General features: G+C 38.1%; 1 protein-coding gene across 1 annotated transcript; it reads right to left on the bottom strand.

Annotated features, from left to right (window-relative positions):
• Window positions 1–913: 913 nt before the first annotated feature.
• LOC144640286 (endothelin-converting enzyme 2-like) lies at window positions 914–12,313 on the bottom strand. Its single transcript, XM_078499468.1, has 11 exons — window positions 12,106–12,313; window positions 9,692–9,790; window positions 8,741–8,818; window positions 8,084–8,184; window positions 7,576–7,634; window positions 3,841–3,892; window positions 3,250–3,317; window positions 2,584–2,708; window positions 1,974–2,039; window positions 1,378–1,473; window positions 914–994 (listed from the first exon to the last, which is right to left on the bottom strand). Exons 1-11 carry the CDS (start codon window positions 12,304–12,306, stop codon window positions 914–916), a joined length of 1,026 nt encoding a protein of 341 aa, XP_078355594.1. The 5' UTR covers window positions 12,307–12,313.
• Window positions 12,314–12,651: the final 338 nt, after the last annotated feature.

Genomic DNA, 12,651 nt, shown 5'->3' with positions numbered 1-12,651 from the left:
TATTATTATTATTATTATTATTATTCTCATAAATAGTTCATCAAGTTAAAACAAAGAAAAAAATAACCGTAAAGGAGGTTTGGATACCCGGTTTTAAGTAGCATGGATATTTACAATTTTATTTCTCCGTTTACTCCGTAGGTTTTTTTTTTCAATTTAGAAGATACATCAAACACTCGAGACAGTCTTTCATCGGCTATCCAAACACCTCGAATTTCATCAACTCTCTTCTCGTTGTTTGGATATCCCGGTAAGAAAGGAGGTCTTCACGAGACTGGTGGCACACAACTAACATGAGGCGACTAGGAGGATTAACTTCTCCCCCTGCATAAGATGCTTGTCCATCACAGGTCCCCTCAGCATGTGTTGCGGGTTTCCCAAGCAATTAGCCGGTACCCGTTACACTTCTGAGTGGAGAAAGGCACTATGAGAGTAAAGTGTCTTGCTCAAGAACACGCCCAAATATAATGACCCCGCTCAGGACTCGAACCCGGACCACTCGATCCGGAGTCCAACGCGTAATCGTTGGTCACCGCGTCTGTCACTTTCTCGTTCTGTAAGGCTATGGATGATCAAAGAAACTGATACTATTGTTTAAGTGCCGTTTTATTGGCCACTTTACACCCCTTTTTACACCCTTAACTCCCTGGTTTTTACGCTGCTCCTCCAAGTTTCATATTTTAGCCAGAAGCATATATATTAAAATTGTTTCAGCATCTGAATTGCCAAAACTGCACCATTATTGCTCTAATTGGCTAGAGTACGTTGAAAATAACTTAATAATAACTTAATAATTATTAAATAAGTTGGAAATTTAATTTGGTTTTGCAGCAAAATACAAAACCAAATTTAATATTAAATACTTAAGCTTACTTTGAAAGATGATTTGAAACGGCTTTGTGTTCAATCCCGCTTACCTGTACTTAGGATAGGTATGTGAGTCAGTCTCAAGTTGAAGAAGTGCTGCTTTTTTCTTGTACATGCTACACCATGGCTAAGAGAAAATTAAAGGGAATTGATTCATACATTCATCTCGCATTCACTGGAAACTGAATTTTTAAAAAGCTTTTTAAACAGATGATCCATCGTTTCCGGTTTTATCAGCGTGACCAAGTGGTTAAGGAAGGGTCGGCTATTAGACGCCGTTCGGAAAGAGCTCGCGTTACACTCCCTCTCTTCTTGGTAAAAAACCGAGACTGCACTCAAGAGAGCGGCGGAAATAGAGCCTATGGTTAAGGGCGCTAGATTTGAAATCTGGATTTCCCTGATTCAAATCCTCTACATCCTGTTCTGTAGTTCTCGGTAGACCTGAGTAAACAACAAATAACTTAATAATTAAATGTTAAATGTTTATTGCATGTTATGACCAATACCAACCCGAGCAAAACCAACGAAAAACAATTGTTCCTCTGTCAGTCCCAGTCCAGGAAGAGCACCTTCGGTTCCTTCTTTTTCGACCAACGTCTTATAAGCCTAAACAAAAATGAAAATAAATAAATAAACAAACAAAGAAACGAGCGAAAAAACGAAGGAACGAACGAACAAACGAAAGAAAGAATAGCCTGCGTAGCTGGCGGTATTTTTGGGTTTTAAAGAGCGCACAAGCAAAACCCAAAAATACCGCCAGCTTCGCAGGCTAACGAAAGAATGATGAAAGGTATAAATAAAATCGAGTTCTTTTGTATAAACCACATGACGATTTGATAACCATAAGCGCGTTGGATATGAGATACGCCACGCTTCTCGTTGGCTATAAATATCTCATATCCAACAAGCGCGAGTGGAACAATTGTTTTTATAGAAAAAAAAATTGCAATATTGGAGCTCCTCGGCTGTTCTTGCTTAAGAGTACACCTACCATATTTGTGATCCATGGTTTATGAGCTCAAATACCATGGCCTGTTAACCAATCAAACCTCATGAATTGCAATATACCATTGCTAGTCTTTATAACATTTGATAGACAATCTTACGTTGTAAGCTAGTTTGATTCCACCATTGTCAGCGATGTTTTCGTTTAATGTTTGGTTACCGTTTATCTGATGAAAAGACAAAAAAGCTAAATAAATGTAAGTTTCCAATTATTACAGTAAGTTGTCTCGTCAAATTAATCAATACAACCCGTGCTAAACTTCCTTATTTTAATCTATTTTTTCCGATCACTTTAAAATGCTCAAAAAAAAGTCAGCCCAGTAATCAGTTCATAAACTATCTATCCATCTATCTAAAAGCAAGCAGCTCGTAACTCATAACTCAGTAAATCGTGTACAAATACGTGATTGATGACGCCGTAAGTTAGCTTGCGTTCACCAAATTTCACGTGTACGAGGGTAAATATAATTTTTATGAAAAAATGTAAAAAAAAGTAGTGTAATTTTTTTGGTAAATTTAATTTATTTACCCACGTAACACAGGACGTGTACGTGCTTCGAAGATCGAATTGGAATTTACAGTGTTGGTTTTTGTGGAGGGAGGAAAACCGATGAACCTGGAGAACCCAGAGAAAAAACCTTGGTGCAAGGACGAGAACCAACAACAAACTCAACCCCAATTTACTTTATGTAACATGAAACTTCACTTTACCTTTTTCCCATAAACTTCGAAATCCGAATATTGTCTCGAAAGGCATTTTGCTCCAGTAAAGAATCCATACTGTGACGTAAGGGACCACCAGTTGTTCACGTTACCATTCTTGTCGAAAAATTTCCCTGAAAGTGAAACAACACTACACTGTTCACATCCATATCAGAAAAAGTGAATTCTTCGCATCCTCGGGAAATGCTGCGAAAGGAGCTACGAACGTCACGGCTGGCGCATCTTGAAACGAAAATACCTTAAATATTTTCAACATGTATGTAATTAACGCAACAACCTCCCCAGAGTAGCACTAACTTGGAGCCCAGAAGGCAAACGTCAGAAAAAGGCGGGCTTAAAGAGACATGGGAAAGAACGGTAGAGAGGAAAGGGGCGGAGTTTGGTTTAGAAGGTTGGTGCGACACTAGGGTTTGCGCGAAAGACCGAGAAACAAATTAGCGAGCGAGATTGCGAGGGCCTAATTATTAGGGAAGAGGGAAAAAAGATGAAGAGTCCTTCTCAATCTCGTTCAATCTTAGCCATCTCCGCTATCGCACATTGGAAACTTAGGAAAGGAACTATTGTGCTGTTACGCCTGGAAAGGTATTTGCAATGCTTAAACGCAAGTTTAAGTATTGTTATTCGGTTCATAGTTTCTTTTGTCTTCACCCATACCAGCATTGTCAAATCCATGTGTTATTTCATGCCCGATAACCATGCCGATCCCACCATAATTAAAATATCTGAAAAGTAAAAAAGCACCCAGCAAGCGTTAGACGTCATTTTATCACTCACTGTCACTCTCGCTCACCCAAAATGGAAGGATGGCATAATTTAAATTTATGGCCAAACGTTTGTGAAAATATTATTAACAAGAACCATAGTTTATAGAGGGAAATGGTTAAGAAGCCCGGCAAACATCAAAGGAACAAACAAAGAGGCCAAGATTTAGGTTGGAAGGTCCATGACAGTGCACATCTTTTGTTTCTCGCTCATACACTATGCATGAGTTACGTAATCGCAAACTTTTTATTGGTCAGTTGCACGAATACACGTAACCACCTATCGTATTTTGTCAGGTTTTGTGCAGGGTCAACCCCCAAAATAGCGAACAAAAAGCTATAACAAAGAACTTTGCCGGGCTTCATAACCATTTCCCTCTATAAACTATGCATGAACTAAGGATTCAACAATTTAAATTTAGGCCACACTTTTGTGAAAATATAATTAACAAGAACTAAGGATTCAACAACACAACATACTTACTTTGGATAGTTTGGATTGTAAAACGGTGGCTGCAAAATGGCCGCTAGGAAAACTAAAACAGAAAGCAATTTAATAAATACTAAATAGAAAATAATATTAAATGTAATCTGATAGTTATAAAAATAATATTTTTTAAAGAAGGTGTACTCTGATAACTATAGTATACACATTCTCCTTGCAGATCTTCATATTTATCATATAGTACCAGTTGCAAGAATTGTTGTTGCCCAGCCTGCAAGAAAGTTCTCTTAGGGATGTTCGCAAGCTAGCCAGAAATTGTTGCGTTTTGAAACATTTTGCCAAAATGTTTTATGTTCACTGGGCGGGCGGTTCGTAATCCATTTCAGTGGCCCCAATCCTGACCAAAGGTGTTGCTTCATCTATTATTTTATTGTCTAGTTGTGGTTTTTCAAAAACATTTCTTCAAATTTGACAATTTTCATTTAATTGTCACTTGCACTTTTTCATACCATTAGTCAAACTTGGTATCGATCTGAAGTGGGACCATTTTATTTTGAAAATATGGAGTGAAAGCCTACGAGTAAGCTTTCTCGAAAAGTAGGTGGGCGAGGAGACTCAACCACCCATAGGGGTACGGTAAGCTTGTTCGCAAGCTAGGAGAGCAAAGGGGAAGGGTTGCGTTGGGGAAATTACCAAAAAAATTCTTGCCCAGGAAAAGGGAAAAATGTGTTAAATTAAATCACCTTAAAGAACCTAGAGGTCGGAAATAATTCTTGCCAAAAGTAAAGATAAAAAATTAATCTCAAACAAAGCGAACGAAAGGCATACCGAGTATATATAATAATAACAATAATATAATTAAATGTAATACATGATTTAAGAAATAGAAAACATGTTCCGTGTTTCTATTTAACAATTAGACGGCGAGCTTGAGGTTTCTACCGGCTGATAGTTGGCGAGGGGCGAAGCCCCGAGTCAACTATCAAACGCCGGTAGAAACCGAGAGCGAGCCGTCTAATTGTGTTAGCATAACCCACTGACCGATCTATTAAACTCAGAATATCGCTAGAATTGATTTTTTGAAGGTTTTGATTGATAAAATTAAGCGAAAACTAAGCGCGCGCTCCGAGAGCCTTCTACGGATCAATAGTAGGCACCTGTGTAGCCAATCAGATTGCGCGATTACCAATAGTAGGTCAGTGTGGTTATGCTAACGAGTTATAGAAACACGAGTGGAAGTTTGGGAGAACGAGAAATGCTGTGGGAACACGAGTCGATAGACGAGTGTTTCCACAGCTTTTTCGAGTTCTCCCAAACTTTCACGACTGTTTCTATAACTCGATAGAAACACAGAAAACATGTTTTCTATTTCTTTTAGAAAACAGCACAAAGAAAATAACGCACATCAAAGTAATATTTAGCGCTTTCTTTAACATCAAAACGTAGATTCTCTTCACCTCGCGGTTTTACGTCATGAACATAATCAATCAATCGTAGTAAGGGAGTCAATGAACAGAAATAAATCAACTGTTCAACATTCGCTTCAAGGCTAAAATTCACCGTTTTTTGGCCAAACAAACAAAGAAAACAGGCCCCAAAGTTAATGTAATTATGAGAAATAACTAAGCCGATGGTTTAACTGAAGTCAAGCACTGGAAGGAGTCAAGAATTTGACAAGAATTGTGGTTTTATTTCGCTTCATCGACGTAACCGAATGGTTTGACGACTGACGCTGCCGATCGAGCGACTCAAACCTTGGAGGTGAAAGTGCATTATTTTTCTGTCAAAAGAAGTTTGACTCGGCATTTTGGACGAATATCTTGTCCTGTTAAGGAGCTGTGAATAGTTCTGAAGTGCTGCAAAGCCTAGAATGGAGTGAAGTTGCGCCAATTGAATTCATATACTTCTTTGAAAGGTCAGTCGCTTCGATAATTTCTTTCACAGACAATTTTTGAATGTGTAGCGGGCTCTGTAGACATCTTACTCGCTTGTTTTCAAGTGTGCAAATATTTGTTTAGTCTTAACCTGGTTTTTGTCAGCTGTGACATTAAAATTTGACACAATTCTTAGTTGTTATTTTTGCATTGCTTATTTCAGCGCCGTGAATATTGCTTGCCGTGTCTACGACAACTGTCTGTGTCTCCATCGAGTTTTAGTATAAATCTACTAGCGTTCTATCACGAATGCTGTTCTCTGATTGGCTACGCTACTCACCTTCTATTCTGTTGTAGAAGGTGAGTAGCGAAACAGCGTGCGGTTGTCAACAGAATGGTCGCCGCTTTTTCGCTTTTAAATTGACCGTAAAGAAGGACTTGGATTATTTACTATTCCGGGCGATGTTGGAGAAGATAAAGACTGTACCGAAATATGTAATGAAGATTTTACACGGTAAGAAAAGCAATTAATATTCATTTACGCTCTTAAAAGCGGGCGAATCTATAATTTTATAACATTCAGAGATGCGTTTCACCGAGACATTTTGTGGAAATAAAGTTTAAAATGTCTTTGCGAACTATTAACACAGTTTCATCGTCCCATCAAGGAGCAGTAAAAGAAAGGCTAAACAGATTCGACCTGCAAGTTTTTTTATGCATCAATAAGACTTTAATAAAACAACAAAATTGAATGCGAATTCAAGGTTGCGGGCGAATCGTTCAACTTTTCATAAATTTCTTATCGTTCAAGTTTCCTACATATAAAACAACTTGACTTCCAAAGGGCCTTTGTAAGTCAGTCTATCTTTAAATTGTCATTTCACAATGAAAATCCGGCTTTTAGTTCAATTTCGAGCAAACGACGGTTTAAATAAATCGTGAATGAAATGCAAAGGCGCACACAGAAGCTAAACAGTGCAATGTGGTTTCTTCCTTGCGAACAACTCGCTTAACTTTTTTTTGATCTTTTACGTTTTCGAAATTTAAAAAAAACTTGACTTCCAAGGGCCCTTGTACGCCAGTACATCTTTCAATCGTCATTTTACAATAAAAAACTTGGCTTTTCCTTCAGTTTCGGGCATATAACGGTTTCAATAAATCGTGAATGAAATGCAAACGCGCACACAGAAGCCAATGCAATGTGGTGAAGTTGTCAATTATCCGCGTGTTGTGTGACTTATTTACATCATTATTTAATAAAAACGAGAACCTGTCTTGTTGTTAAGTTTTGAACGTCTAGTAGATTTATACTAAAACAATTAGATTATTCGCTCTCGATTTCTATGTGTAATAGTTGATTCGGGCTTCGCCCTCATCAACTATCACACGATAGAAATCTCGAGCTCATAATCTAATTGTTAAATAGAAACACAATTTTTAACCAATCAGCGCACGTATTTTCTTTGTGCTATTTTCTAATTAACAATTAGACTACGAGCCCGAGTTTTCTATGAGCAAATAGTCAACGAGGCGCAGCCGAGTTGACTATCGCTCATAGAAAACGAGGGCAGTAGTCTAATTGTTTTAGTTGAAACGCTAAAGGATTGCAGTCCAAAACCTACAATATTGTGCACTTTAAAGACAAAAATCAAGAAAATTTACCGCTTAAAGAGCTACTCGAGCGCGCGACTGTTTTCTATCGGCGAATAGAAATCAGTGAGAGAACCAATCAGATTCGCGGATTTCCAATAGAACACAGCTGAGTTTCTACTAATATAATATAATAATGGTGGATCAAACACAAGTTTCCTGCTGGAGACGAGCCTTTACACAGTACTGATTGCATGCAAAGCAAAAATTTCTTCACACAAACGGGAGAAAGAATACTCATGAAACTTACCAATTCGGTTTTGCCTTGGTGAGTAATAACCGTTCACTTGTGAAGGGCCAAGAAACCATCTAATAATGTAACGCAAATCAGAGTCAGTAATGTAACAATGTAACGCAAATCACAGTCAGTCATGTAACAATGTAACGCAAATTACAGTCAGTCATGTAACAATGTAACGCATATCAGAGTCAGTCATGTAACAATGTAACGCATATCAGAGTCAGTCATGTAACAATGTAACGCAAATTACAGTCAGTCATGTAACAATGTAACGCATATCAGAGTCAGTCATGTAACAATGTAACGCAAATCAGAGTCAGTCATGTAACAATGTAACGCAAATTACAATAAGTCATGTAACAATGTAACGCATATCAGAGTCAGTCATGTAACAATGTAACGCAAATCAGATTCAGTCATGTAACAATGTAACGCAAATCAGAGTCAGAGTTTTAACCACAGGACACACACTTAAACAAAGGTTAGTAGGCACAAAGAAATGTTTTATTCTATTTACTGGTCTCTGTCGACCGGTTTATCCAGTGAGCCGTACGACTGGTCAGCAGAAAACGCCATGGCATTAACTACATTCTCAAATAGTTTATCCCCCACTTTCAACTGTAGAAAAACAAAAACAAAAGAAGTAAAACAGTTAGGGAGCGAAACCACACAGCAAGAAGAACAGGGTTAAATTTGCAAATTATTCATTTGTATTTTTTTTTCTGATACTGTAAACTGCCAAGTGTATCTCTTCAATTTGAATTGTTAAAACATGTCAGTATTGCCTTTCTTTCTCCATTCTCCTTCGGATGGTAATGCGTTAACAAGTCATTACTTATTAGAGACTAGAAATTAATTCAATTTCTAACGGACAAATACACAACACGTCCTTTATGAGGGGCAACAATCTAACATACAAAATAAATAACAAAGGGATTTGTTGATTTGAGTGACTATAGATTTTAAATTCACTTTGTTAAAATCTAGCCAATCAAATCATGAATCCCCAAAACAACCTTTTCCTGTACAAAGGCGCTGGGGAAGAGAACGACGACAAAGCACCCACTCCATCTTGTGATTGGAAAAGAATTTTTTTTTTTTTAAATTGGGTTTCAAGGACGACACGCACGCTCGATTAACTTGTTTAAAACTTGCTGGTTTAACAATAACTTACTTCTTTGACTTTAGCAGCCAGCTTTGAAGGGTTCTTGATGTAGCTTGGGTAACCTATATCTTCTGCGATAGCATTAGCCTACAAAACAAGAACGAAAAATATATATATTTCAGAAGGCGCATCAGAAGCGCGGCGCATTGCACCTGTCATCTGTAAACGGTTTCAATCTCCATCTTTCTTTTTAATATATGTCGAGGAGGCACCTTTAATTTTAAGCTCAGCATATCACAAAAGTGGAGATTAAACAAACTTAAAAGCAAGCAGCAGCCAAAAGAGAGGACTGCACAAAGATTGGCTGAGATTTAAATGGAAAGAGAATGAGCAAGATGAAACCATTTTGCTATCGCGTTTTCATTCGTTTGTCATTATGTATGCGGAAGGCATCTGTCGGACAAAGTAGGCACATCTAGCGCGCTGTTAGGATACTGGTAATAGCGTTTGCTGTGGCTTAAGATCCAATTTGATATTTGCAGATAAGGCTACAATTCTAGGAATTGTGCCTCGCCTAGGAAAGTGGAAGTCTTGCAAAAGGCTTTCCTCTTTGCTCTTTTCATCTCCGCTGCCAGAGTGGTCGACGTGCCGTTCTCCAACTAAGAGTGCTCTACGCCAGGTCTCTCTGTCACTAGCTCTTCCCTCCCACGTCTCACACGTCCCTGCATTTAAGCCGGAGAATTTCATGTCTCTTTTGCAAACATCCTTATAGCGAAATTACTGGAGGATATTAAGAATACTCTCTTTTATTTATCATTGAGCACAAAACCAACAATATTTTTTATAGTTATTTTTGAACACCTGATACCCACACTACGTTCAGGGCTGAATAATTTTTCGTGTCGCGATCCCTTGGTGTTCGTTTTGCAGGATCAACCTATCAATGGCTTTATAGTTTCGTTCAAGGAAAAATCATTACACTTCACTGCATCTATGACTTCAACTTAAACAGCACTTCACCTTTTCTTCTGCATTCACTTTTGTCTCGTCGGACATCCATGGTAGTGTATCGACGGTCTTGATAAACTCATCTTTAATCATTTGAGTCATCTGCGTTATCTTGAAGTATGAACAAGAAGTGTTTACTAGTTCCGCCAGCAATAAAGTTACAGAAAATCTGAAGTTTTAAAGCTCACGGCAGTTCACAACCCCTGAGCTTTGACGGAATGATATTACTACGAATTCTCAAACTTATTTGATCGTTTTCATTATTTTTTCGACATAAAATAAATATTTCATAAAAATCATTAAATACAGATCACCGTGTTGTAATTATGACTTAAATTGTTAAAAATTAAGGTGGCTCGGAATCCCTTGAACTGTATTAACATGTATTCTTAACCAAAATTTTAGCCCAAGTAGTAGTAGTAGTAGTAGTAGTAGTAGTAGTAGTAGTAGTAGTAGTAGTAGTAGTAGTAGTAGTAGTAGTAGTAGTAGTAGTAGTAGTAGTAGTAGTAGTAGTAGTAGTAGTAGTAGTAGTAGTAGTAGTAGTAGTAGTAGTAGTAGTAGTAGTAGTAGTAGTAGTAGTAGTAGTAGTAGTAGTAGTAGTAGTAGTAGTAGTAGTAGTAGTAGTAGTAGTAGTAGTAGTAGTAGTAGTAGTAGTAGTAGTAGTAGTAGTAGTAGTAGTAGTAGTAGTAGTAGTAGTAGTAGTAGTAGTAGTAGTAGTAGTAGTAGTAGTAGTAGTAGTAGTAGTAGTAGTAGTAGTAGTAGTAGTAGTAGTAGTAGTAGTAGTAGTAGTAGTAGTAGTAGTAGTAGTAGTAGTAGTAGTAGTAGTAGTAGTAGTAGTAGTAGTAGTAGTAGTAGTAGTAGTAGTAGTAGTAGTAGTAGTAGTAGTAGTAGTAGTAGTAGTAGTAGTAGTAGTAGTAGTAGTAGTAGTAGTAGTAGTAGTAGTAGTAGTAGTAGTAGTAGTAGTAGTAGTAGTAGTAGTAGTAGTAGTAGTAGTAGTAGTAGTAGTAGTAGTGGTAGTAGTGGTGGTGGTAGTAGTGGTGGTAGTGGTGGTGGTAGTGGTAGTGGTGGTAGTAGTAGTGGTAGTAGTAGTAGTAGTAGTAGTAGTGGTAGTAGTGGTAGTAGTAGTAGTAGTGGTAGTAGTAGTGGTAGTAGTAGTAGTAGTGGTGGTAGTAGTAGTAGTAGTAGTAGTAGTAGTAGTAGTAGTAGTAGTAGTAGTAGTAGTAGTAGTAGTAGTAGTAGTAGTAGTAGTAGTAGTAGTAGTAGTAGTAGTAGTAGTAGTAGTAGTAGTAGTAGTAGTAGTAGTAGTAGTAGTAGTAGTAGTAGTAGTAGTAGTAGTAGTAGTAGTAGTAGTAGTAGTAGTAGTAGTAGTAGTAGTAGTAGTAGTAGTAGTAGTAGTAGTAGTAGTAGTAGTAGTAGTAGTAGTAGTAGTAGTAGTAGTAGTAGTAGTAGTAGTAGTAGTAGTAGTAGTAGTAGTAGTAGTAGTAGTAGTAGTAGTAGTAGTAGTAGTAGTAGTGGTAGTAGTGGTGGTAGTAGTAGTAGTAGTAGTAGTGGTAGTAGTAGTAGTAGTAGTAGTAGTAGTAGTAGTAGTAGTAGTAGTAGTAGTAGTAGTAGTAGTAGTAGTAGTAGTAGTAGTAGTAGTAGTAGTAGTAGTAGTAGTAGTAGTAGTAGTAGTAGTAGTAGTAGTAGAAGTAGTAGAAGTAGTAGTAGAAGTAGTAGTAGTAGTAGTAGTAGTAGTAGTAGTAGTAGAAGTAGTAGTAGAAGTAGTAGTAGTAGTAGTAGAAGTAGTAGTAGTAGTAGTAGTAGTAGTAGTAGTAGTAGTAGTAGTAGTAGTAGTAGTAGTAGAAGTAGTAGAAGTAGTAGAAGTAGTAGAAGTAGTAGTAGAAGTAGTAGTAGTAGTAGTAGTAGTAGTAGTAGTAGTAGTAGTAGTAGTAGTAGTAGTAGTAGTAGTAGTAGTAGTAGTAGTAGTAGTAGTAGTAGTAGTAGTAGTAGTAGAAGTAGTAGTAGTAGTAGTAGTAGTAGTAGTAGTAGTAGTAGTAGTAGTAGTAGTAGTAGTAGTAGTAGTAGTAGTAGTAGTAGTAGTAGTAGTAGTAGTAGTCAATTAACTCTAATATCAGGGGCGTAGTCAGCCTATAGGCCCGTTGGCCCGGGCCTACAAGGATCATGCCCCCAGAAGGGCCCATTCGGAGGCCTCTTATAAAAACTATTATTCAATCACCCCGTTTTTTGGAGAGTTTTGATCCAAAAAAACTTCCTCTGCTCCAACTCCGCTGAAAAGCGGCCCTAACGGCCCTATTTAACAGGCCTACAACTATTCAAAAAGCTGGCTACGCCGCTATCTATGGTAATTTCAAGTGCTGTAAGTAGCCCGTGGCGCGGCGTTGCATTCGCAATTGCACCCTTAATTTTTTAGCGGTCATCCCTCCTACCGTTTTCTTACTCCCTTCATCGAACGCGACATCCACAAACAACAAACCAAGCGGCATTCCAAGGACTGACTGCATTCCGTCAATGCACTCCTTCCAGCGATGCCTTGTTCTGTTTCCAATTATGGTCACTACATACTCTTCATAGGCATCTCTGTATTTCTGCGGCATGACTTTGATAAAATTGTTGATGACCGTCCACATAATGTAGTTTACGACGACTACAGGGTCCCTAATAAAACATGACAAATGGAATTAAGGGTGTGTTTTGTAGAGGGTGAAGGTTTCACTGGAGCCAAGGAAATCAGGTGACTACGACTGTAGAGGGGGAGATGTCTGCAGAAACGGGGATATTGTCTATAAAAAGACAGGGGAGCAGGGATATAAATATAACACAGGATAGCGCAGTGGTGAGAGCGCTCGCCTCCCACCAATGTGGCCCGGGTTCGATTCTCGGACTCGGCGTCATACTACCATTTTCGAGCGACCGTGAACGGCTAACTTTTTTATGCGTTTTCTCACGTGTAAAACATTCAAGTTTGTCTAGAC

Source organism: Oculina patagonica, unplaced genomic scaffold, assembly GCF_052425735.1.
Source record: "Oculina patagonica isolate OP01 unplaced genomic scaffold, crgOcupat unplaced238, whole genome shotgun sequence".
Classification (NCBI taxonomy): domain Eukaryota; kingdom Metazoa; phylum Cnidaria; class Anthozoa; order Scleractinia; family Oculinidae; genus Oculina; species Oculina patagonica.
The sequence above is the reverse complement of the archived record's forward strand: the minus strand, read 5'-3'. Positions and strand labels throughout refer to the sequence as shown.

Excerpts from the sequence above, each read along its gene's own strand:
- LOC144640286 (XM_078499468.1), bottom strand. The coding sequence starts at position 12,306 with ATGTGGACGGTCATCAACAATTTTATCAAAGTCATGCCGCAGAAATAC. Across the intron at positions 8,185-8,740 it reads TGGCTGCTAAAGTCAAAGAA|TTGAAAGTGGGGGATAAACT; the intron begins GTAAGTTATTGT and ends GTTTTTCTACAG. Across the intron at positions 2,040-2,583 it reads TCGAAGTTTATGGGAAAAAG|ATAAACGGTAACCAAACATT; the intron begins GTAAAGTGAAGT and ends TCTTTTCATCAG.